Source organism: Halichoeres trimaculatus, unplaced genomic scaffold, assembly GCF_033239565.1.
Source record: "Halichoeres trimaculatus isolate MK-OKI-2021-1 unplaced genomic scaffold, fHalTri1.1 fHalTri1_scaffold_5, whole genome shotgun sequence".
In the NCBI taxonomy this organism is placed as follows: Eukaryota; Metazoa; Chordata; class Actinopteri; order Labriformes; family Labridae; genus Halichoeres; species Halichoeres trimaculatus.
This window is the reverse complement of record NW_027437183.1, coordinates 24,222,482-24,247,256: the sequence shown is the minus strand read 5'-3', so window position 1 is coordinate 24,247,256 and position 24,775 is coordinate 24,222,482. Positions and strand designations below refer to the sequence as shown.

Genomic DNA, 24,775 nt, shown 5'->3' with positions numbered 1-24,775 from the left:
GGGTGCTGGGTTAGTGAGCATGCTCACATAGCTACAGTCGGAGGCTGTGGGTCTATGCTGCCACTGGCACTGATCCAAGGAGGAGGAGCCTGTTTGTTTTTGTGTTTTTTCACAAGAAAATTCCTGCAGACTCTACCTTTAAGGACTAATTGATGGCACCTAAGAGGTATACTGCCTTTCGTGTTTCATCCATACAGAGCACTTTCACAACATGGCACATTCACCCTGTCACACATATATTCATCACAGCCTGTTTCATCAGGACGCAGGCTGTGATGCGAGGTGTTAAACTTACAATCAGGTTTTAAAGTAAGCTATACACACTATTCCACAGCAGGCTATGCCTTCAGGATCTGTTCGAGGCTCAGAATCTTCCTCAAAAACAACAGTAGAAAAGAGCATGCAGGGATCAAACCACAGAGCACCCTCCATCTGAAACACAGCTGCTCTCTGAAACTGTGAATACTCTTTATTTCATTAGACTGTGCAGAGATGTGTAGTGAAAGAATCAGGGATGTATTTCTTTAACTAGATTTCCTTCATTCCATCAACGAGGCATTTTATGAATGTTGTAGAATATTTATACACATTGGTAGAGTGTTCCACCTCTCGTAAACACTGTCAACACTGGTGTTGTGTATCAGCACCTCTCCACGAGTGTAGAAACACAGCCTCAATTGTGAAAACACAATAACAAAAAAACTGGAAAGTGTGTTATTCAGGCTACACTTCTATGGCCAAACATGAAACTGCTTTTACTGGATTAAGTCAAAAATGAAGCGTGAAAACAAAGCGCTAAAGGTTTGCTTGTTGACAAGCCTAAGGCAATGCAACAATAAAATCAAGTTAATGCTTTTCATGCTTTCTCTGTTCTCTGTCTTTGTTGTGTCATAATAAAGGAGAACATTTAAATAACAGTTTCAGCAGCAGTTAATTAAATTCACCTTATTATAATCCAACAACTGTGCTGTCCTTCCCAACAACAAAGGTGTTCAAAACATGGTTTAGAAACTCCTGGTTGTTAGCTCACCTTCAATTTCGAGACGATCTTAGTGATTCACGACAAACAGCGTACTATATGGAAGCAAATAATCTACCAGAAACATATGGCAAGGTTTTGGCATCATGTTATAATCTTGTTAGCTTGCTCTAGTCTATTAGTATTCTGCACACATACCCAGATTGGATGAGGCCCTCCCCTCCGCGGCTCTGTCCTTCAAACCTTCAGCTATGGACAGCTGCTGTTCGTGGTACTGTTTGGCCCTCTCCAGGTCCTGCATGCAGCGAGCAGCGTGACCCAGGCCTGCGTAGGCTCTCATCTCGATGGACTTTTCCTCCAGCTCCTGGGCCAGCTCCAGAACGTGCGTGTGGTAGGACATGGCCTTGTCAAAGTTGCGGTGGTAGTGGTAGGCACTGCCCAGGTTGCTGTAAGCTCGAGCTTCCTCTCGTTTGTTTTCCAGGGCTTTGGCGATGCCCAGGTGCTGCTCGTGGCATTGGACAGCGTTGTCGAAGTCTCCCATGGCGATGTAGACAGCCCCCATGTTTCCCAGCTCACGGGCCTCTGATAGTTGATCCTTGGACTGCTTGGCGAGCAGGACACACTGCTTGTGGCTAGCTAGGGCGTTTGGATAGTCCCCTATGGCTGTATACACATGGCCCAAACTGCTGAGTGCCATTGAAGCAGCCTACAGATGGAAAGACAGAGAAAAAGAGAGAAAATAAGTGAAACACTTAGACATTCAACTGTGAGCAAACAAAAACAAAGCCTTTATTTACACTCGTGCTATTAACAGTGAGTCATTTTGTTGTCTTTTTACCACAGACTTCCCTCTTACACTTCCATCTCTTTGGTCAGAATTACTGTTCATTAAACTGAGAAGAAACAAGAAAAATCCATTTCCCAAATCTCTTAGAAGGCTTACTGCTCAGAAAGCAAACAACAAACAAAACCTGATTCGATTTCATCCTCGCTGTCTGACGAGGGGGGTAAAGTGCGATGCAGATCAGCGCAGCAGCAGACTTGTTTCAAAGCCCTCAGTTGGCCCGCTGCAATCACGCTTCATGGCGTGCCACCACCAACAGAACAAAGACTCGGCTAATCAGGAGGGAGAGGAGGGAGGTTTTAGCTTCACACCAGAGCTGTGGGGGGTTAACTGGCTGACTGACTGACTGCTGACAAGACCTCTGGAGCTGGAAACAGGGAGAACAATACTGTCTGTATATCCTCATCCACTCCATCTTCCATTTTCTCAAGCCCTGTCCACCTGTGAAAACAAAACCACGCTGGACACCTCCTTCAACTGCACAAGGAGCGGTTCAGCAGGAAGATAGAGAGGCTTCAAGAAACGTCGTCTTGACCTCTCATGTGACACATTCACGGCAGGCTTATTAGCTGTTTATACAGAGGGTAAACAGCTGGGAATTGGGGTCAGCTGTTTTTGTGTGAACAGATGCTCAATTAATCATGCAGGGACAGCTAATACAGCATCTACTTCCTGAGGTCCCACTCTGCATCCTGCAGCCAGGAAGCGCACTGGATGCAGGCCAAATGAGAGGACAGACACCTTGAGAGTGAAGGCCACAGTGCTGACCATCCTGACCTGGTCACCTTGTGGGTTTTTAGTAGAGATAGATTAATAACAATTTTTTTTTCAGGGCTGATACCAATACCAGTTATTAGTAGTCAAGGAAGCTGATAACCAATGTTTGGGGCAGAGGTTCATTTGCAGTAAAAGTAAAAATACTGGTGTCAAAATCTGGGATAATATGAACTCTGAACACTTGCCTTTGTTTTAAAGGGTGGGTCTTTGGCTTTCCTCCCAGCCCACAAAACGTGATATTTAATGACCAAACCTGTACTTAGTAGCTCTTGAACATAAAATCCTGATCTAAAACGAGTTGTTTGGAATTTCCGGTATTTGCCGATGTCAGCGATTCCCTTTTTTGACCAATCAGGAGCAAGTCTGACCTGATTGGTCCACCGGAGCAGATACTGCAAATGCTGTGTGCTGTGGAGCAGATGTAAGAGCTTTTCCTCAGTGTCCCCCCTGTCTCTGTGTTAGCTTCAGGATGCTAACTTTAGCAGTGGTTAGCCTGTTGTTTTAGCCTGTAATGTTACGGTAAACGAGCTTTACTGTTTTCTAAACATTGTGCACTCGGAGCTCGTGGCGCCGCTCTCAGTGATGCTGAAGAGCAGGGCGGTATCAGCGGTGGCTCATTTGCATATGAAGGCCACGCCCACTAAATCAGACCATTCTGAACAGAGGGGCTATGAGAGCCTGGAAACAATGCTGCTGTGCTTGATTTATTGGCTTTTTGGACCAAAACATGTTACAACCATTTCATGAAGACAGCAATGATCCATATTGAAGTGCAAAAAAGGAGCAGAATATGGGACCTTTAACGTCTTTAAGCATATTTTTTCTTAACAGCTCCCAGGATCAGCTGCATGTCTTATACAGTTAGATGAAAAGTTAAAAAATAGCTCCCTAAATCTTATCAAAGTAGGTCAAGTTTTCCAAATAATGGCTCTGTGTCACCAATCAGTGGATGAGACAATGCCAGAGACAGAGTAGTGACTGCAGACAGAGAGGCGCGGCTGTATTGGAGCCAAAACGGCAAAGTTTTAAATGTAATTTCTTATCAACCGCTGGATTAAACAAAAAGGCTGATGCCGATATGCCTCAAAATGCTAAATATCAGCGCCAATAATCAGCCTGGCTGATAATCAGTGTTTCCCTAGTTTTTAGTAGGAACAGACTGATTATCGGCTGGTTGTTGGTAAGTTTGCAACAAGCTGTAGCAAAGGGGTATTTTGAGGCATTGGTCTCTTTTTTAAGCCGACGGCCGGTAACAATACAATTTAAAACTGCGTTATTTTTGGCTCTGATGTAGCAATGTCTTCCTGTCTGCGGTCAATACCCTGTCTTTAGCATTGTCCCATCCACAGTACCATACCTAAGTTACCTTAAAACAAAGATAATTGAAAGATAAAATAACATTTTAGCTACATTGTAATTTTGGAAAACTTTATTTGTAGAAATCTGTAGAAATTTAGAGAGTAATTTTTTCAAGTTTTCAATTATCTTGATAAGAAAAATGAGATATTTAAAGAAAGTTATGTGTTGGAGTTTGTATTATACAAAACTTGACACCAATAATTTCACTTTTACCACAAATTAATATTAGCTCCAAATATCAGTTATCAGCGTCCTCAACTACTAATGATCAGTATCGGCCCTGAAAAAAACCCTGTCGGTCTATCTCTAGTGTTTGGAGCTGGACAGATTTTTTTTAAAGCTACTGCTTATGCTACAAAAACTGCAACTTATACTTGCATGAGACGAGCATCTTCCATCTAAATTTACAGCCATCACCCACAGACACATAGGATGCCATTTGAAGAAAAGCACCCGCAGAGAGCACAAGATCTTTTCTCTTTGCTCCAGCAGCACATAATAAAAAATATTGAGCCCTCTGAATAAATGAACAGCAGAAACACATTGTTGAGAAAAAAATCAATACAACAGAACACTCCTGAAGATGCTCATAAAGTGACTTTGCTGTGAATCTTTCATACTTTCTTTTTTCCAAACACACACACACACACACACACACACACACACCTCCTACCTATCCTTTATTTCAAATCACTGCTGATGCCTGGAACCAATTACCTGCTGACATAAGGACTTCCAGCAGTTTGCTCAAGTTTAAAGACTCGACAAGGCATTATACAGGCCCGGGGAGGCAATTACCCTCCGTCACAACTGTTGCTGTTTCATGTTCCCAGATAGCCTATCTAGGGCTGCTCAATTACATGTGCCTTTTGAAGCTTCGCTCCATCTCTCTGACTCAAACTTCCACTTTTCTGAGCTGAAAACAGAGGATTCCTCATCTCTGTCTGCCTCCAACCCGCAGCAGTGGGAGACACAGGGAGGGAGAGGTTGAGCGCAATCTTACTCCAGTTGAGATGAGTTGCTCTTGTGATCAGTGTCCCTCTAAAGTGAGACTGCAACGCTGCATTTTCTCCTCAGATGGGAGCCAAGATAGGCAGATAATGAGGAGGCAGCCTTGCCAGGCACAGAGGAGGCACTGTGTTTGGCTCAGGGACAGACACTGGCACCATATCTCGCTCATTTCTGACTGCAGCTCTCTCCCACCGCTGCTCATTTCGACTCCCCTCCAGTATCACAGAATAACATTCCTTCTGGGAGTGAAATAATTGCCTGAAATTTATAATTTCTGCAGAATTGACTTCATTCTAATTTCTGTACTTATCTTTCCTCCCTCCCTGCTCTTACTCTCTTCCCCTCTGTCTCCCACACTCCTCTCGGTCCGTCTGCAGAGTCAGATCTGATTGTGTTTACAGAGTCCAGCCCTTCTCCGGATGTGTGCTGATTTGATTAATCCTTACGCCGTGCTTTATAAACTGTTGATAAACCGCTGGCTCTTATCAGCAAACACATTTTGCACCAAGGGTCTCCTAATGAAAGGTAAACTAGTTCTGCTGGGGAGAGAGCCAGCAGAAGAGAGAGGCGGCGACGGGGGAGGTCCTTGATGACATGTTAATCAGAAATGCTCGGCTCCAATAACATTATTCCATTTCTTTCTTCTGACAAGGACACTGGTTTAAGATTCCTCACTGATTCCTCTCTGTTAGCCTTCTTTGCTAAGTATGTTTATATTCTGCTGCACATTAACGGAATGGCTGCTTTCATGGCACATGCTGGAGGTAATGTATTGTGCTTAGCATAATTAGCCCCTTATGTCATGCAGCAGAGCAAGATCTGTGACTCTGAGCCCCTAGTGTGTTTTTGTTTCTCAGAGTCCTGCCAGCCGCCGCTCTGCTGTGTGGAGCTGTGTGGTTATGTCTCTCCCTGCAGCTGTGTGAGGATGCCTTTGAAAATCAAAAACCATATTTCACTTTGGACCCACGAGCTCTGATATTCCTCAAAACAACCAAGGCTATCATCACAGGCTGCCGAGGCTTATGGGACAAGCCTGGTTGTCATGGTGATGTGAATGGCTGGATTAGGGCCTACACTTCCTTCACAGAAGAGGCGACCTGCGCTATGCTCATACACACACAGGGGGTGAATCTGCTCCTGAGTTGACAGAAAGAGGCAAATAAAACCATAAACAGGTGAACAAATACTCATTCACTGCTTTCAGCGCAGCCAGACTCATGATTAGATACTTTTCATTTGGTTTTTAAAATCACATATCAGATAGACAAATCATCGATCAATTCCTCCTCAACAAAAACATCTCTGTGAAATCTAATCCTTGCAAAATGACAGATTTATTGCAATAAACTGTAAAAACTGGGAGAAAATAAGAAGAGATAGTTCTAGAGAAGCTAAAATATTTGTTATTCCTGATTTGAAAGTTTTAGGACAGAGAGATGAGAGCCACCGAGAGGCTGAGGCAGCCTGCGGGAGGTGTAAGGTGTTAAAGAGCCCACAGTTTGCCCTCTGTCCAAAAGGCATGTCCTGCAGCAGAGCAGGGCAGCAGCTACTCCAGTAAAGTGCCATTAATGGGATTATACGAGAGAGGAGAGGAGAGGAGTCGCTATGTCTTGACAAGGGGGGACGGAAAACAGGTTTGATTTCATTACTGCAGAGGCGGGAACAATCACGTCTTTCACTGAACCGGTACAGATGTTTTGCCATTAACAGCAGAAAACACTGGGGGCTGGGACGCAGACATATAACCAAAATTAATCAACCCCTGTTACAAATTATTAGCAAAATGTACAAAGTTTCAGCAGTTTGCAATAAAAAAAAATCAACAGGAACAGTTCAAGCAGCTCCTTTCTCAAATTTCAGCAAAATGATTCAAGCCCCATGAACAGAAGCAGTCATAAAATGACACATATCCAATAGAAGGATTAGATGTAATGCTAATTGCATTGACCCAAAAAACAACATTAAATGGAATAATTAAAGTATGTAGTTGAAGATTATATTCACATTTAAACTGTAATAACTAGGTGCTATTGCTGGGCGCCGCCCTGTTGGCTATGGCTGGCTTTGCAGCAGCTCTATCTTCTTTGTCCGTTTTTTGTAATTTTTTTCGTCTACTTTTCGTCATCTTTGTATTTAGAGTGGATCATTACTTTGTTTGGCTCATTTGTTGGTCATGGACACCAAACTTTTTGTGGCTTCAGTGATATTCTTACTACTTTTTCTCCTGTGTTTGTCTGGAGATCCTACATGTAACCATGGCTGCATTGTTTACATGTGAACTCAGCTGTTAGCAGTATGTAGCATGTCAGTGCTAACTGGTGTAAGGCCTGATGTCTTCCCACAAGGTGAGGAGAAGGAGGTGAGGACGACGTGCTGGTTCTCAGGTGAGAGCTAAGAAGTGACAATATGGACCTGTCCTTCCATCCATCATTGTTGGGAACGTAAGATCTATCTCCAATAAGATGGACGAGCTAGCTGTGCTAACCCAGCAACAGAGGGAATACCAGAGGGCAGAGTAGCATCATGCTATTCACAGACATGGCTAACGGAGCTAACAACAGACACCAACGCCACATTGGAAGAGCTTCACCTGCTGTGAGCAGACAGGATCCAGGAGACAGAGATGGAGCATGACTGAAGAAGCTCAGTCCTGGACCCTGTGGAGGTGGAGGCTGGCTGAACTGGAGAATGATGGACAAGCTGTCATCATCTATTTTCTTATGGACCTTTTTGCACTTTCTGTACACTTTCCCAATTTTTTTTCTTGGTTGCTGCTGTGGCTTCAATTTCATTGTACTTGTTGCAATGACAATAAAGTTCTATTCTATTCTATTCTATTTTAATTTTTATCAACTTCTATAAAATAACCCCTCCCCCTTGAGCTATAGCCTCTTGCAAACTTACCAGCAACAGACCTAAATCAAAGATGCAACTTACAAATAAAACTAAGCCAGAAAATTTGAGGTAGAAACATGAAAAATACCAATGTATCTTCCAAAACTCAAAGTGATATTTTTTTCTTCCAGAAGAACAGCTGAAAGCAATCAGAGTACAAATATAACAAAGAGAAATCTCCAATCTCAGAAGTTAGATCTGGGAATTTTGACCAATTTTTTGCTCAACAACAATCACACAAACGCTCAGTTGGTTATCCAAAGTCTTTGGTGTAGACTGACTTATTTATTAATCATGGTGTCAGCTCTATAAACCCGCTAAATTAAGCAAATATGATCAAAGGAGTATGAGTGTGTGTCCAAGAGCTGCATGGAGAATGTATGAGCACACACTGCTATTAAACGTCTGGGTAGAACATCAGAGAAACAAACACGCTGCTGTGATACCAATCACTTCAAAAAGATGACTCATGTGACGGAAAACACTCCAGCCCTCCATCCAAACACTGCAAACACATACATCATCAATTTATTCCACTGCACACGCACTCCTTCTTTCTCTTACACACGCGCGCACACACACCAACAGCTGTCTAATTAAAAGGCAGTGCAGAGGGAAGGTGAGCAGGACCATGCTCCACTGTTTCCTTTAACGAGCTGGGCTCAGGCAGCAACAGGAGCGGGCTGGCAGAAAACAGAGCCACACACTGGAGGGAGCGGGGCATTCAGGGGAAGGGGAGTGAGAAGGGAGGAAGGGGGACAGATAAAAGGATACGAGAAAGATTGTGTTTGAAGGATGAGAGGAGAGAATACTGGAGACTTCCCCGGGGCGACTGTTTCTTTAGATCTGAATTCACCTGCAGGGACGTATTTGACAAAAAAGGAAACATCTCAACTTCAGAGACCAGTCAGAGAGGCTGTCAAAGAGGCAGGAAGGATGCTTCCTAAAGCTGCATGTTGTGTGAAATCAGGTATGTGCATATGTGTAAATGAGAGCAGATAATGCAGGCTGCATGATGAAGGAGGCTTGCTGCTGATGACAGTGTAGAGGCTGGAGGCGGGGAGGGAGATGATAAAATATTCAGCTGGTTTTATGGGTGTATACCGCACTCTCTTCTCTGGCTCTGTGTTTGCACACAGATATGGATCCTATGGGAGCCTCCATTAGATCAGCCAAATGACTGCCTCTCTGCCATATCAAAACCTTCTGCTTTTCTAAGCAGACAAATGCACTGCTCTGCCAAGCGAGGGCAGGTACAGCTGTGCCTGATTGCTCTCTTTTACACACACACACACACACACACACACACACACACACACACACACACACACACACACACACACACACACACACACACACACACACACACACACAATCGCTGACTTACATGAGAACGCACACACACGTGCACGCCCACACGCACACATAGTGGGATTTAGTTCAGGCCACTGTGGTTGTGTAGCCAGGCACAGGCCAACTTTACTCCCTCTGGAGTCAAATCACTCGGCGGTCATGGTAAAAAAAAAAAAAAAGTGTAAAATTCAATATTAAGATTTGAATCGTCATAGTGATGAAATATGAACGAATGCATTTTGGTCATAACTCAAAGTCTCTATGTCAGCAGAGTGTATGTACTAATGTCACCTTCCCACCAGGATGTGCTCTCTGTGTTGGTTTGAAGGCCAAAATATCTGCAGCAGGTTGCTTAACTTCAGCAAGACAAAACATCAAAACTATGAATCAAACTGACAAATATCTGCTTAAATTAAGGACATTTGGACTCTACAGAGAGCTCCCCCAATTTACCAAAGATACACTGATCTGTGAAAATCAAAATTTGGGAAGAAATTGGATTGACTGATATATGGACCTGATCAAACCTAAGGAAGCACACAAAGCAAGGCCACAATATAATCGTTGTGTAACCCTGAAAATCAATGAAGTGGTTTTAATATCTAATAAAATGTCGTGGCTATCCGTTTACCTCTAGGTTGACAACTCAACATAGTAAACTCAACAGTGGTACTCATGATTACAGCAGCATGGGCAGAGGCAGAGAGCACGTCAACTGAGGATCTAAACTATCCGCAGGGGACACTGTAAACTATTAATAAAAATGATTTTAAAAAATCTATATAAAGCTGAAACTAAACAAAGCCTAATCCTGAACAGGTTAGCAATGATCTAGCCAGGTTCAAAGAGAGACAGCTTCGTGACTGGTATCCATCAGATTTTATTGAAACCAGTGCCCTTATTGGTTCCAATTTTTTATCGATTCTCTAATTAATTGTTCCTGTGAATTTTCTCTGCACCAAAAGTCTGTTTCACAGGTTTTCTGCGTCAACAACATTGAACTGAGTTCATAAGAAGAAAGATGCAATTGGTCACTGGATCTGGATATCTCTGGACGTCAATGAATAAAGATTAGTAAAAATCACAGGTTACCTGACGTTGATGTACTGTTTTGTTATATTTTATTGACTGAAATAGGTCATCTAGAATCTTGAAGTGGTGATAGCAATGCTCTGAGTAGAACACTGAGGTCGCAATAGTTACGCTGAACTCAGCCATGAGCCTGCATGTGCCTTTTTTCTGTCTTTCCTTGGTAGTATTTAGACATTTAAACTTTTCAGTATTGGTTATGAAGAGTGATTTTGATATGTTTTGGGATGTAAGTTGAAATTCTGTTGTAAAACCAAAGTTTTACTAATGTATGCTAACTGCTAATATGTTAATGCAATTTCCAATACACATTAGCATCAAGTCAGTGCTTTTTTTTCCCCACATGGTTTTTGTTAGATAAGATGTACAACCTGTTAAATGTGTTGAATTGGAATTTGGTGTAGGAGAGTAACAAACATTTCTTTGTGTGTTCAGTTCTTGATTAAAAATTCAAGCAGGAAATCCTGAATCAGAGGTTTTCTGGGGGAAAAATTTTATCTAACTGCTAAGCTACGATAGCTGGGGCAGACTAGTTAACATTAAGTTTGGCAGCTCTGTCGTAATGCAAAGAATCAATAAAGGAATCTTTAATTATAAAGGCTTATACGAGCATTTCATACAGATTCTTAACGGCAGATACCCATTTTCATTTGTGACACAGAAAACTCTGAACTTAGAACCAAATGATCTAATTTTTCCACTATTTTGATTCATAATACAGACCAACGTTTTTTTTTTATTGAAGTCTTTTTGTGTTTTCACAGTGTTCAGACTGAATGCTGCTCACCACATTCATCCTCTCCGTGGAGGTAACTGCAGTGATTCTGCCATCTGTGATGTCACATGCACACACTTTTGTTGCTGTTTCCTATATTTCAAACATGTGTTTGTAACATTTTCCTTCGAGGTGAAAAAAAAGAATCATTTTTTTTCCACTACTATGAAATGATCAAGCTTTGTCTCACTGCACAGAATTAGTGTGAAAACACAGACATCATACCCGCGTTTTCTCCAGAAAGCTAAATTGTATTAAGGTTGAGTTAGAGAGGACTACAATGAAACTGAGATTAACTGTTTGTCCTTTTAAAATTGAGTTGCACATATTTTTACCTTTTCTTAGTCTGAAACGCCACTCATCACACCTAAACCCTGAAACTGTTGGACTCAGATCACAAATCAATCCAAAACAGACCTAACCCTGAAGATGTTTGATTATGCTGCTCCTGAAAAGACTCTTTATTTGTTGTGGTAGAAAACAAACACATATCATATGTTGCCTCGCTGTTAACTAGATTCTCTAATCAATCATCAGAGCTAATCCGATCTATTAACAGTGACGAGATACCAGAGGAGCCACTTGTTTTTCTGTGACCTGCGTGACCTCCTGCATGTAGATAAATGACGCCAGAGGGCTCGCAGCTTGATAATTCCTTTAGCCTCCACAGGACGCGTTCACAAAGGATTGATTGTCACTAAAGGTCAAGCTGCGGGTAAGGACACTCGTGACAGCTCCTACGCCGTCTGAGAGACAGTCTGCTGCAAATCCACACTTACTGTACGCTCACAAACAAGCACACAAGCATGCACACAAACACACTAATAATGCCTGAGTGGCTGTACATGAAGACACAGGCGGGCTGCAGTGGAGGCAATGCTAATGAAAAAGTTATTTTTTCGTCTGCTGTGGTTTCAGGCAAATGGTGGCGCATTTGTGGTTACTCCAGAGACCCAGCACACATCAACTCACACATCCTTTGACAAAAAATACCAAGTTTATCCCAGAGCTGTGTGGTTTCTGAGTGTGAGAGTGTGCACGCATGTGTGTATGTGGGGCCACATTTTTGCATTTGCTTGTATTTTTGCATTTTCACTTGGGTATCTTCCCTCAGAATGTGCTGGTGTGTTGGTTTGAGGCGACATTGTGCAAGTTGGTGGCAAACAGGCAGCCGAGAGGCTGAAGCACTGAATGAAATTGGAGCTGACAGCCTCCACTGGTGCTGCTGGAAAATTTGACTGTTCTCTTCAAGTGGTATGGGGGGTGGGTTTGATATTTCAGCACCCTCTCTTTGACAATTCGCTAGACAAAACAAGGTTTACAGAAATGGCCAAATGCTCAGTGAGGAAGAAAAGAGGGAGCGTTTGGCTCCACCTTCCCAGCTCCCCGCCTCAGTCCCCCCCTCTAACTGTCCCCTGTGACAGGATGTCAGCATTGTTCAAATGCAAAAACAAGCCTCCTGCCTTCTGATATAAACACATGAATCTAGTCTGGTTGTGGAGGAAACAGAAGAGGTGGCACGCTGAGGGAAGCGGGGGCACTGTGAATGAATCTTAATGTACTCTAAATCAGAGCAAAGCCTTGAAGGGCTGCACGGGGCTGCTGTTTATTTCTGTGCTAAAGTCAAATCTCCACGGGCATAGCTGTGTGATGCCTGCTGGTGCGGGGAATCAATTCTTTAGAGACCTTGTGGTGACAGAAGGGGAAATCACAGTGGTGTTTGAAAGTCATTCCAGGAGGTAAACATCAAGGTTTGCCACTTTGCAAGGCCTCAAGCAAGGGACAAAGTAGAGAGAGAAGTATAATGCTGAGAGGAGCAGATAACTCCTTCTTTATACGATAATGTAGGTTAGGAGTGGTTAAAGTTAAGTTCCTGAGTGTGACATGAACTGAATGGGCAGATATTCCTGCTCTCCTACAAGCGGTGGTAATCTTTTTAGCTTCACGATCAAAAACAGAGAGATTTTTTTTTAAAGGTTGGAACAAAAACTAAGACACTGCAGTTGGATTAAAAAAGCACGAGATAAACAACATCATTTTCTAAGTCTATCAATTATAAGCTAATTTGCGGTCGTTATGGTTCCCTGCTGGGTCTGAGGACACAGAGCCAAATATAGCAGAGCTTCCAGGGCTCAACCTCGCATCTGAGAGCATTCAGCAGGAAGCTGGCCAGTCAATCCAAGGACACTCCACTGCAGGGTTATTCAAGGGTGTTGTGGAGGCCCAGAGATGGGAAGCGCTGTCCCATCAGCCCACACAGCTGGATAAATCAGGTCTGACGTAAAACTAAACTACATAGTCTAACTGTTTCAGTGGAGCACAGAAATTCTATTTGCACAGGTGGCAGGTAAAGTAAAGTAGAGGAGAGGAGAGGAGAGGAGAGGAGAGGAGAGGAGAGGAGAGGAGAGGAGAGGAGAGGATAGGAGAGGAGAGGAGAGGAGAGGAGAGGAGAGGAGAGGAGAGGAGAGGAGAGGAGAGGAGAGGAGAGGAGAGGAGAGGAGAGGAGAGGAGAGGAGAGGAGAGGAGAGGAGAGGAGAGGAGAGGAGAGGAGATAAAAGTACACAGGTTAAGGTCTGAGGACCTGGATCAATATGAGCTGACCGGAGCTGTTGCCTGGAGCAGGCCAACACAATGACAGAAATGAAGAGTGACAGCCAAACGTCCTCACTCTCAGCTCGTCACCGTCTGACCTGAGAGAGGAGACGTTGGCTGTTTCCAAACTGTCTACTACCCTCTACGTATGAAAGTTGTATTTCGTATGTACTGCATACTGCATACTGCCCACATTATAGTATGTAGTATGACTGTTCTGTGGGTCTGTTCTTCACGGTGCTGGTTTTCAGTTTCAGAAACCAAAAGAACAGCTGAAGGATTTTTCAAAACTATCATAAATGTACAAAACAAACCATGGATACATCTTAACATTTTAGTTATTAATTTTCAAAGAGATCTCCAGATTGAATATTTCAAATAAATCAGTCATTGGTGAAGATACAGGAACAATAAAAGTAAAGTTAAAGGTAAATACATGAATGAATTAATAAATTAATTAAGTGTCTAATGTTAGCTCCGTTAGCCATGTCTATGAATAGCATCATGCTACTCTGCCCTCTGGTATTCCCTCTGTTGCTGGGTTAGCACAGCTAGCTCGTCCATCTTATTGGTGATAGATCTTATGTTCCCAATAACGATGGATGGAAGGACAGGTCCATGTCGTCACTTCTTAGCTCACACCTGAGAACCAGCACGTCATCCTCACCTCCTTCTTCTCACCTTGTGGGAAGACAACAGGCCTTACACCAGTTAGCATTGACATGCTACAGGCGGCTAACAGCTGAGTTCACATGTAAACAATGCAGCCATGGTTACATGTAGGATCTCCAGACAAACACAGGAGAAAAAGTAGTAAAAATATCACTGAAGCCAAATGCACCTATTTTCTACTTATCTGAAAGGAGGGAAGCGTGAGACAGGGGTCCTCATAAATCAAGGAAATGAATGAGGACTCAAACTCAACTCGGACTCTTCTTTGGTCAATCAGCCTCAACTTGGACTGAACTGGAGACTCCTGACCTGACTCAGACTAAAGGTTTGAGGACTTGTCTACCTGAAACACTGACAGGCTCTCACTTACAGTGGGGTTCTGGTTTAGTAAGAACATCTGCCAACCTGATCTAACTGAGACCAACCTATTTAAACCCCTGACATGTGAACATCAAGTCAGCAGCAGTGAGGCGGGGTTATGGGGTTTACTAGGTCCCTGGTTTTCAGAACAAACGGGTGACTTCTGAAACAGCTGTCCTGTGAGTGAACTGAGTAAAAAAGGAAAGTTTGACTGTTTGCAGACACCAGTGACAGCCTTTGTACTGATCCAAGAGGAGGAAGTCTAAATTTGCAAAACATCCCACTTCCATCAAGATGCTTAAAGCAAAGCTAGTCAATATTTGATATCATCAACAAATAAACGTGTGAAAGCTGTTGCTTTCAGTGCCAATCTCACAGACTTATTACCCAGCTGGAAAAAGCTTTTTCACCCACAGTTTTTGTTTTCTGGGACAGAACTTTTGATCATCAATCCTATTCTGAGTAGCTGCAGGGAGCTTTCACCAACAAAAAGCTCTGATGGATCAACTGTAGACTACCTGTGCTGAAGGAGAAATAACTCGGTGACTGGGGAGGAGAAATAAGCTTGAATAACAAGAGGCAAAAGAGATACGGATACAGGAGGAGAGACCTTTAGAGCCACATAAAAGAAACACAGCAGGCAACTGTTGGCTTGTTTCATAAAAGACTCATCTGGTGAAGAAGCTTTTAATCTTGGCAGCTGGACTTATTCATGCACTTCATTAAAGGACATGAGGGTGAGAGAAGAAAGAATGAACTTCATCAACTCGCCCTGTGCGTGGGAATATTAGAGGTATATGTTCTGCTTTTCTTTTTAATGTAGATCTTGTTCCAGCTCCTTTGTACAAATGAGAAATGTCAATATAAATTATAAAAACATAATCTCCATCAAACAGGCCTCCATTTCTCACCTGTAAGTTTAATATTGCGCTCAATCATGCTTTATACTACTTGTCAACACGCTCTGATTCTGCTGTGTGAATAAATCTGAAATGAAGTGCCACAGAGAGAGCCAAAGGACCTCCAGCCAACACACAGACCATTTAAATCCCTTTCCTCCCTCTGTGCTTTTATTCCTGAAATGTAATTAAATCCTGGTCAGGGTGGCTACTGCGGCCTGGGCGGTCTGCAGAACACGGCATCAGTACCAGCACTTGGTGGCATCAAAACATTGGCCTGTCCCTCCAAAAGCACCCCCTCACCTCACTGTTCTGTGGACTGTAGCCCTACCAGGCTACACCAGACTAACCCCATGCTTTCAGCACCACTGGGTGCTTTGCTTTAGCCCCAGGCGGACAGAACTGGTCCTACTGATAAAGACTGAAAGAGGATCTCACTACTGGGCTGTATTATTACATCCATAAACACATTATGCATGTATGCACACATGCTCAAAGGCACATGTGTGCACACAGAACCTCCCACCGTGACCAAGATTTAAGAGCATGAGGATGGTAAGCTCTCTTAGTGCAGCATGATGGAAACCAAATCCTAGAACATTCTTTTCCATGTCCCATGCAGGACACATCTGCCTCCTGGGGTAGTGTGTCTGCTCTGACAGTGTGTGTGTCTGTGTGTGTAGAGGCAGAAGAATCACAATAAGACTTTTCTAATTAGTTTCCTCCAGTCCAATATTTCCCAGGATAATGCTGCAGATATTGCAGCTAATGTGGACAATCGAGTAGCAGTCATACAGAGAGATAAGGACGATGGCAGATGAGAGATCAAAGGTGAACTGAGTTTGTAGCGAGGGGTTTGTTGCTGATGAGACAGGAAGGGACGACCAGGAAATAATCGTTGCTTTTAAGGCTTGTTTTCCAAGATATTCTGGGCCACCTGCCAGCGATGCCTCCAGCTGCGAACGCACGCCACAGGACTCTGATTGACAGCGAGGGTAAATAGTTGCTAGCAGGAGCCCTGATTGTATCTCTCACCTCTGGCAGAATAGAAGCTACAGTGGACGGGTGATTGGCTTTTGTTACAGCCCTTCAGCCACAAATTAAGTTGGCATCTCGACCGCGCCATTTGAGATGCACGCTCCCCTGCTATTACAACTCACCCCGTGCCTGCAAAAAAAGAATAACACACGTCTATTTTTGCAACATCAACAAAATCCTTCTGAGGGGAAACACAGCCACACATCCTGATGGGTAAAGAAACATGGAGGGTAAAGTGGTTTTCAGGGAGAGGAGGTGAAGCTCAGCAGAGGCAGAGAGCAGAGAAAGGGAAGATGTTTACCAAACACTCTGCAGGGACTGTATTGGTATTTGAAGGCCTGATTTTTCTGGAATGCCTCTTGTGTTCAGGTCACGCAATCTAAGAAGGGGGATTTGCCCGCGTAGGAGGAAATATTTGGCTCTGCTGAAATCCCCGCTGAAGACAAGTATGAAGCTAAAAAGAAGGTGCTGAAGGTAGGGGAGGGGGGGCTTTGTATGCCAAGCAAGAGCCAAGGGATGTCAGCTGACTCAAAGCAGACACATGAGCACCAATCGAAATCTACTTCCACTAGTCAAGAGGAAGAATGATAGGAAAAACAGCACTGTTGCTTCAAACAAAGTGGACTGCTGTCTGTGTTAGATTGGCCTCTTCACACAGGAGTGATGGAGCAATCACAGGCCACTTCTGCGCTGCCATTTAGTGACAGGATGCAGACTCCGCAGCCACAACATTCGGCAAACTGCTGCTTAACAAAGACAGGCGGGCAGGCTGGTTTAGAGGAGCTAAGAGAGGAAAAGGAGCAAGAGGAAGGGGGCGGAAATGAGAAAAGAAGAAGGGCGAAAAGGAGGAGGGGGTTTAAAGTACAGCTGAGCCAACATCAACAACTATTACATGACTCATCCCACATCTGCAGCAGTGGACGACTCAAGCCTGAACTGAGGTGGACTGTGAGCAGAGCTAAGCAAGAGTCAAATGAGTGGTACAGCCAGGAGACACGCTGTCATGTGTGTAGGAGACTCAGTTTGACTACGCCACAGAGAAAGAGCGTGTGAAAGCTAAAGTAATGATTTAAGATTAGCTGATTACTGAGCACAAATAGACAAAATCAGGGATGTGTGTGTTGTGAAAAAGGCTTCATACTGTTACCACTGATAGAGACATCAGTGAACTGCACACAACTTGCTAATGTCTGTCAACACAGCAGTTAACAGTTTTGATGTTTGACTAATAAACCAAAGCATCTTTAAAAAGCTGAAGGAAAACTAGATGACCCAGTTGAACTCATTCAGCAGGAGCTGTTCAATTTTGAAACCAAAAATATTTTAGGAAAAAAAAAAGAAATCAGTGAAAATGAACGTTACGCTGCTCATAGGATGTTAGAACATGAAACACAACACTTACTCAGGAACTGTTCCCTGATGTTATCTAAAGCTAGGATCTTCAGGATTTCCTTAAAATTATATCACCTTTTGCTAGAATAATCCCGCTCATTTGTCACTTCTCAGCCCCTAAACATGTGTGTCAGTGTTTGTGTCTGCCTCAACCCCCTCCTCCTCAGCCTGGGCATTGATGTTTTGGCTGTACTGGGACGTTTCTGGACTGAGAGTAAGCATGGTTACATCAGCCAACCTCTGCACCCAGTGTGCAAGTGACTTTGCATGTTGTTAATAGCATGCAGAATAAGCAATCCTGAGCAACTATGATAGTGAACGTAGCATGGAGAAAGAAAAACACAACCAAGCTGAAATAAAATCCCAAACAGTTCAAGCTTTTTCCTTTATGATGGTGAGGCTTGCTTTTGGGCAGCTTGAGAGCAGCTTGGGACAAAGAGCAACGCAAGTTGGCTTTCTGCTAACCAGATATATGTCAAATACCAGTGATTAGCTTGTGCTAAAATGCCAAGTCAGTTGCACAGCTCTCGAGTCTCTCCCACTTGGAAAAGTGATGCTGCAGGTGGTTGTTGGGCTAGTGGGTGTGTTCAGGTAGTCACAGTCGGAGGCTCTGGGTGAGCGCTGCCACTGGTACTGATCCAAGGAGGAGGAGCCCAGTTTGAATGTTGTGTTAACTAACAACTTAGGAAAATTCCTGCAGACCCTACCTTTAAAAATTGAAGTCCTGAACAAACATGAAATCTATAACAGAAAGACTTAAGGCAGTAAACAGTTAAATTGATCAATTAAGGATTACATTTCTAAAGAGATGCACTTATTGTGATAGTCTAGAGTGATAATAATGCTTTTGCTTGAGCTTATTGCTCATCTCTATGTATGTGTTTAAAATAAACAATAGGATTCATTGTACTTTTCTCGTTCCTGGTACTCCACTCCTTTTAAATATGTGAAATAGATCTAGTCTTCCAAACTTCATGGCACTGATCTTTTAAAATGCTGACATTTTCCTTCACATGTGACCATGAATAAAACAAAATCAAGGTTTGTCCAACACACGACTTCTTCTGCTTGATTAAAAACCTCTTCCCTGCGCCGTCATTGAGTTGAACTAGCTTGTGATATTTATTGAGGCCATAAGTATGCAAAACATGCAGATAAACATTGGCTAGAGACATTGTTGTATGGCATGATGTGTGCTGGTGGGCTGATGTCTTTTAATAGAGCAGCATCCTCATTTCATAATGCTTTTTCCTCTTCGACAAAAAAAAAAAAAATTGTTTTGTTTTTTGTTCTGCACTGGACTCAAGCAGTAAATTGCTTTATGCACAAACCTGATCAGCAGGGTGCTGACATTGTCCTTTTTGCATTTTGTTAGTGCAAATGATAAGGCTTTTGTAAATGTGAGTACTAAGCGAAGTCAACTTGGTTTAATGACACACTGACCTAGACAAAGAATCCTCTTTTGCAGCCTCCTCAAGATCATAATTGTGTATATGTGCCATGCAATAAACAGGGGTATTGCACACTGGAGACAAGCCCATACAAAACTCATCATCTCCAGGAACGTGAGATTCCAACACAGCCCGGATAATAACCATAAAGCCTTTCTTCTCTTGTGCATCCCTTTAGAACTGCAGGCGTACATGTGCAAACACAAACTGCACACCCGTACAAAGACAACACGGAAAAGGTCCCTTTTGTCTGCTCAACACTGATGAAAAGCTACCCACTGCGAACTTCAATCACATTCGAAAATGAGTCGGAGACATGCCGTAACCCCGGCTGTGTCATTAAGCCTGTCAGTCAGTCCCCTGGAGTTTGGGGAGGAGGAAACAGCCTTCGGCCTTCTTCGGTGCTTCGTGTAGCCCTGAACCAGACCCGGAGGTATCAAAAGCTCCTCCTGTGCTGGATCTGTGTCTCGCACTGGCATAATGAAGCTATATGATTATCAATTCTGCCTTGTGTGTCCATAAAGCCCCAAATGTCAAACATCCAGACAAAGGAATCATGCATATTCTAATGGTGTCCAGGGTGGACGATAACAAACATGATCATGCGAGGGATGATAGCTAAAATCCCATCATATATGTTCCTACACATGTCCACACGTAGACACACACACGCACGGACAGACACACACAACACACATAGCGAGATAAGCCCCCACATGCTGTCAGAGGATGGTGTGTGATTGGCCTCCGTGGAGCTACTGCTTCTCTCATCATTAACTCTTCAGAGGATCACACTGCTCTAATCACGCTAAGCCCCTCTGAATGGTGATGAAGTCAAAAACGTGCCCATGCACATATTCACAGATGCCCGACTCATTAAACACACCAACACACACGCAACAGCAAACACTTAATTCATCAGCACCATAACAAAATGTAATCCACACGAGCAGCTGTGTACAGTTTGTAGACACAAGTCTGATAGCAAACACCGGAAGAACAATTTGCAATCATTTTGCATGGACAAACAAATAGTTTATATCATTCCATCACTTTGAATGGGTTTGGAAAAGGTTTGTTACAGTTGTTTGGAGGTCTTTTGCATTCTGAGAAGAAGTCTGCAGGTTGTTGTCCAAGGCAAAAAACAGCACCCTCATACAGGGAGCTATCATATCTGCATCTGTCAAGATGCACTATGATTCTTTCCCCCTTATGTATTCAAAGCCTTCACAGTTAAATCAACATAGACGTATGAATGATATTGTTCTGTGTTCCACTGTGTCGGCCTCATGAGGTTTAAAGCTGATGGACTAACATGGAGGCATCGGTGAAATAAATAAAGAAGCGCTTTCTGCATCTAATTCAAATGTGTAGACTTGTGTAGGATCTTTCTAGGATCTTTCTAGGATCTTTTCTTTTCAGTGGACAAGGACTGTCTAATGGAAATGGAATATTTAAAAACATACAACTAGTGTTGTTTTTGGCGACCTGTTTTAATTTTAGTTTTAGTCTAGTCTTTGTGTCAAACTATTATTTTAGTTTTTATTAGTTTTAGTCACATTTATACTCCTTTTAGTCAAGTCAAATTTCAGTTGACTTAAAGTCTGAGCATTTTAGTCTTATTGTAGTCAGAATTATCCATGATTATTTTTGTATAGTTTTAGTCAATGAAGATTGTACTTTAATCTCATCTCTTTTGACCAATGCAATTCTACTTAAAGGATAAGTTTGTTTTATACAGCTTTTACATTGTTTATAGAATGAAGTAGAACAAAATACTCACCCAGAAGTCTTTCCTGATCCAAGCAGTGCTTCGGGAGATATTTAGATCCAAAATCGTGCAGCGGACGTCCGTATAATGGGATCCATCGGGGCATAGACAGCGCCGCTCCTAAAACTGCATTAATCGTCCACAAACTCGTGTTTTTCACCAATATTCCATCATGGTCCGCTCGGGGTTAGTCCTCTGCTGCAGTCTGTGTCACTCCAGACAGCGCTGTGTGGCTGTACTGACCTCTGAACTGACGAAGACTTAGTTTACGCTTACCCCTCAAAGAAAGGAGTCAGCTCTCCAGAAAGTACTGCGCATGCGCAGTACTTTGAGGGGCAAGCGTAAACAAAGTCTTCATGAGTTCAGAGGTCAGTACAGCCACACAGCGCTGTCTGGAGTGACACAGACTGCAGGAGAGGACTATCTTGGAGCGGACCATGATGGAATATTGGTGAAAAACATGAGTTTTTGGACGATTAATGCAGTTTTAGGAGCGGCGCTGTCTGTGCCCAGATGGATCCCATTATACGGACGTCCGCTGCACGATATTGGATCTAAATATCTCCCAAAGCACTGCTTGGATCAGGAAAGCCTTCTGGGTACAGTATTTTGTTCTACTTCATTCTATAAACAATGTAAAAGCTGTATAAACCAAACTTATCCTTTAACCCACTTAATTTAGTACAAATACTCAGTATGGAGTAGATGTAACCAAAATTTTCTCTAAGTCATCCATTTCACAAGTCAAACATGGATATCTTATAATTATATTATCTAACCCTATATTATTGTTACCTTATAGACTCAAGAATACATTCAATTCCAGACACGGAAGATGCTCTGATTTGAAACAGCCGCTGAACTGCGACCCAGGAAATGGAAATAATACAAGATAAAAGTGATACTAAATAACGCAATGACATTACGTCCCATCTCGTTTTGGTTAACGAAAATGAAGACGTATATTAGCAGAGTTTTCATCTTGTAAACCACATTTAGTCCCGTTTTTATTCATTAACAATATTACATTATATATTTAATTATAGTTTTAGTCACATGACCAACATTCACGTCCCGTCTCCTCCCGTTTCCGTCACGTGATAAAGGTTCGTTGACGTTGATATTTAGTCGTAATTTTTGTTGACTAGAGCAACACTACATACAACTACCATCCAGAGCTAGCATTAGCTGATGAAGCTAATGCTAAAGCAGTTTATCTGAAAAAAAAAAAGAAACACCTGGATACAGTGAGCTCATCATAGTTGTCTCCTGCATAGATTGAAGTGTTGAAGTGCTCTTTTCTTCTGAAAAGTTTGATTTTTTATTAGTTATTAGAGGTTAAATATGGGGTTTTACGTCACATTTAACACACTTGAAGAAGAGATGACAAAAGAAAAAAAAAAAGTATATTTTTGTCACCAGGCTACACTAAGATTTGCTCAGAATCCCTCAGTCTCTGCTGGGCAGACTCTGGCTGCACAATGGTGGCCCCTGTGAGGGGGTATTTCAGCTTCAAAACAGGACAATTGTAAATGGTGGAGGCACGCTGTCGATTCTATATATAGTCTATGATCTCTTCCCATTTAAAATAAGTGAAGATAACACAATCTTTTAACTATTTTAAAATGAAAAGACTTGTGGCCAAGCAATACTGTGGAAAAAAAACATTAGCCAGTGCTATAACACTGGAAACCAGCAACACGTTGTTTCAGTGATTAAGCAGCTCAGAGCTCTACAGAGGAGAGAGGCTTTAATTCAGGGAAGTTTGAGTACAGCTGAAAGAGCTGATTTCATCTCACAGTAGGATTCACATGTGGCTATAACAGCTCTTTATGTGGCAGATAAGAGACAGTTGCTATTTCAGTTTCTTCAGACAAAAGCAGTTCACAAAAGTCACTGCAGGGCCAAGCAGGACTTGTTTTTTGTTGGACAAATCCTATTTTGAACAAGAGTCCCTTTGAGGAAGTAATGTGCAGTTCAGAAAGGTCAAAACTCAGCTTAACTCGAAACAGGAACATAACATATCTCCATATTGTATCCTCTGCCATCAGTGTATAAAAGTGGTGTGAATGGATGGCTGACGTGTAAAAGTGCTTCGAGTGGTCTCAGGGCTAGAAAAACAAGTGAAGTGCAGTTACATCAGCACCAGTCAACCTGAGGGGAGCGGATAACCAGCTCCATCTGATGACATCAAAGTGGTGTAAGAGCATGCCTGACAACCCAGGCTTCTATTCAACAGATACAATGGAGTGAGAAAGCTTTGCTTGTTCACATGCAACAGTGTTACTTGTCTATTATGATAAATTCAGACTGTTATGATGTGTTTACTGCAAATGTCCATAGCCCAATGATGATGAAATTGTGATTGAGTGTGCAGCCTTTGTAAAAAAAACAAACATTATTTTAAATATCAAGTCTCAATAAAAGTAAACACGGCCCTGAAATGGCTTGGAACATAAATAATTCAGTCATTTACACGGAATTTGTATTTATTTGAAACCAAATCCTCTCTTCTTGGCCACAGCCATTTAACAGTATTAATATCATAAAAATGCATCTGTGTATTTTTCATGTGTATGCAAGTGTAGTGCCCCTGGAAAACCATTTCCCTCAAACCTGATACAGCCACACCTTGCCACAAGCAAGAGCCAATGTCTGCAATTAAACCTGCTGACAGCATCAGAATTAGCTCCTCACTTCCAAAACTGTCTGGCTACAATATAATAGCAGAGCAGTCCGTACCTCTGGGCCCTATGTTGAATATTTTACAACCTTGATTCAACTCAGTCCCTTTCTCAAAGACGGCACTTTCAAGAGCTTTTTTTCTGGGTTGATGTGTAGCCAGCTCAACCCTGTCTGGACTGTTATTTAGAGACCGTACTGAGTGTGCTGCAAGGTCAAGTATAAGCCGAAACCCGTAGGCCTCTGTCCCCTCCTAAGATGGAGTACTTTCATTTCACTCACATGGGGCCTCGTATTTTCTCTCCATTTTATTGCTTTCTCTGAGCGCTTTCCACAAAGACACATTCCACCTCCTCATTCAGACGCAGGGCTGCCGTCCAACAGAGAGGGGAAGGTCTGGATACAGCGCCACAGGGACAAGAATGCTGACACTGCTGTAACTCGGGACAAAAGCTGGAGATGAGACTGGAGAAGACAGATAGAGAAAGAGAGCAAGTCTCAGTGTATAGGAGTTGTTAGGAGGCTCGAGAGCAGCCAAAATGAGGAGCTATAATCCCCGACTTTGGCATGATGTCAGAGAGTTTGCTGAAGACCATTTCCTCACTTTACAAAAATGCTGTCTCCTGCAACCCAGTGTGTGCCGCAGCTGTATGTAATGCAAACATCAAACGCTTGTAGCTGCGCTGACCTTTCTCCCCCTGAGAGACCCCTCGCTCCCTCATAATACAGAAACCATTCCCCTCAAACACGGAGTGGTTGGAAACTGTACCGCACCATCTGAATTTCACCTTATCTGTAAGGACAAGCTCATCTCTATTCTACAGATGGGCCAGCGG

At 42.8% G+C, this 24,775-nt stretch overlaps 1 protein-coding gene across 3 annotated transcripts in view; it reads right to left on the bottom strand.

Annotated features, from left to right (window-relative positions):
- LOC141790211 (tetratricopeptide repeat protein 28-like) overlaps positions 1 to 24,775 on the bottom strand; it is a 211,785-nt gene that overhangs the window by 42,931 nt on the left and 144,079 nt on the right. For all 3 annotated transcript variants that reach the window (XM_074669915.1, XM_074669913.1, XM_074669916.1), the window contains one exon: positions 1,178 to 1,685. In XM_074669915.1, coding sequence (XP_074526016.1) covers positions 1,178 to 1,685 — 508 coding nt within the window. The remainder of the gene's footprint in view (positions 1 to 1,177; positions 1,686 to 24,775) is intronic.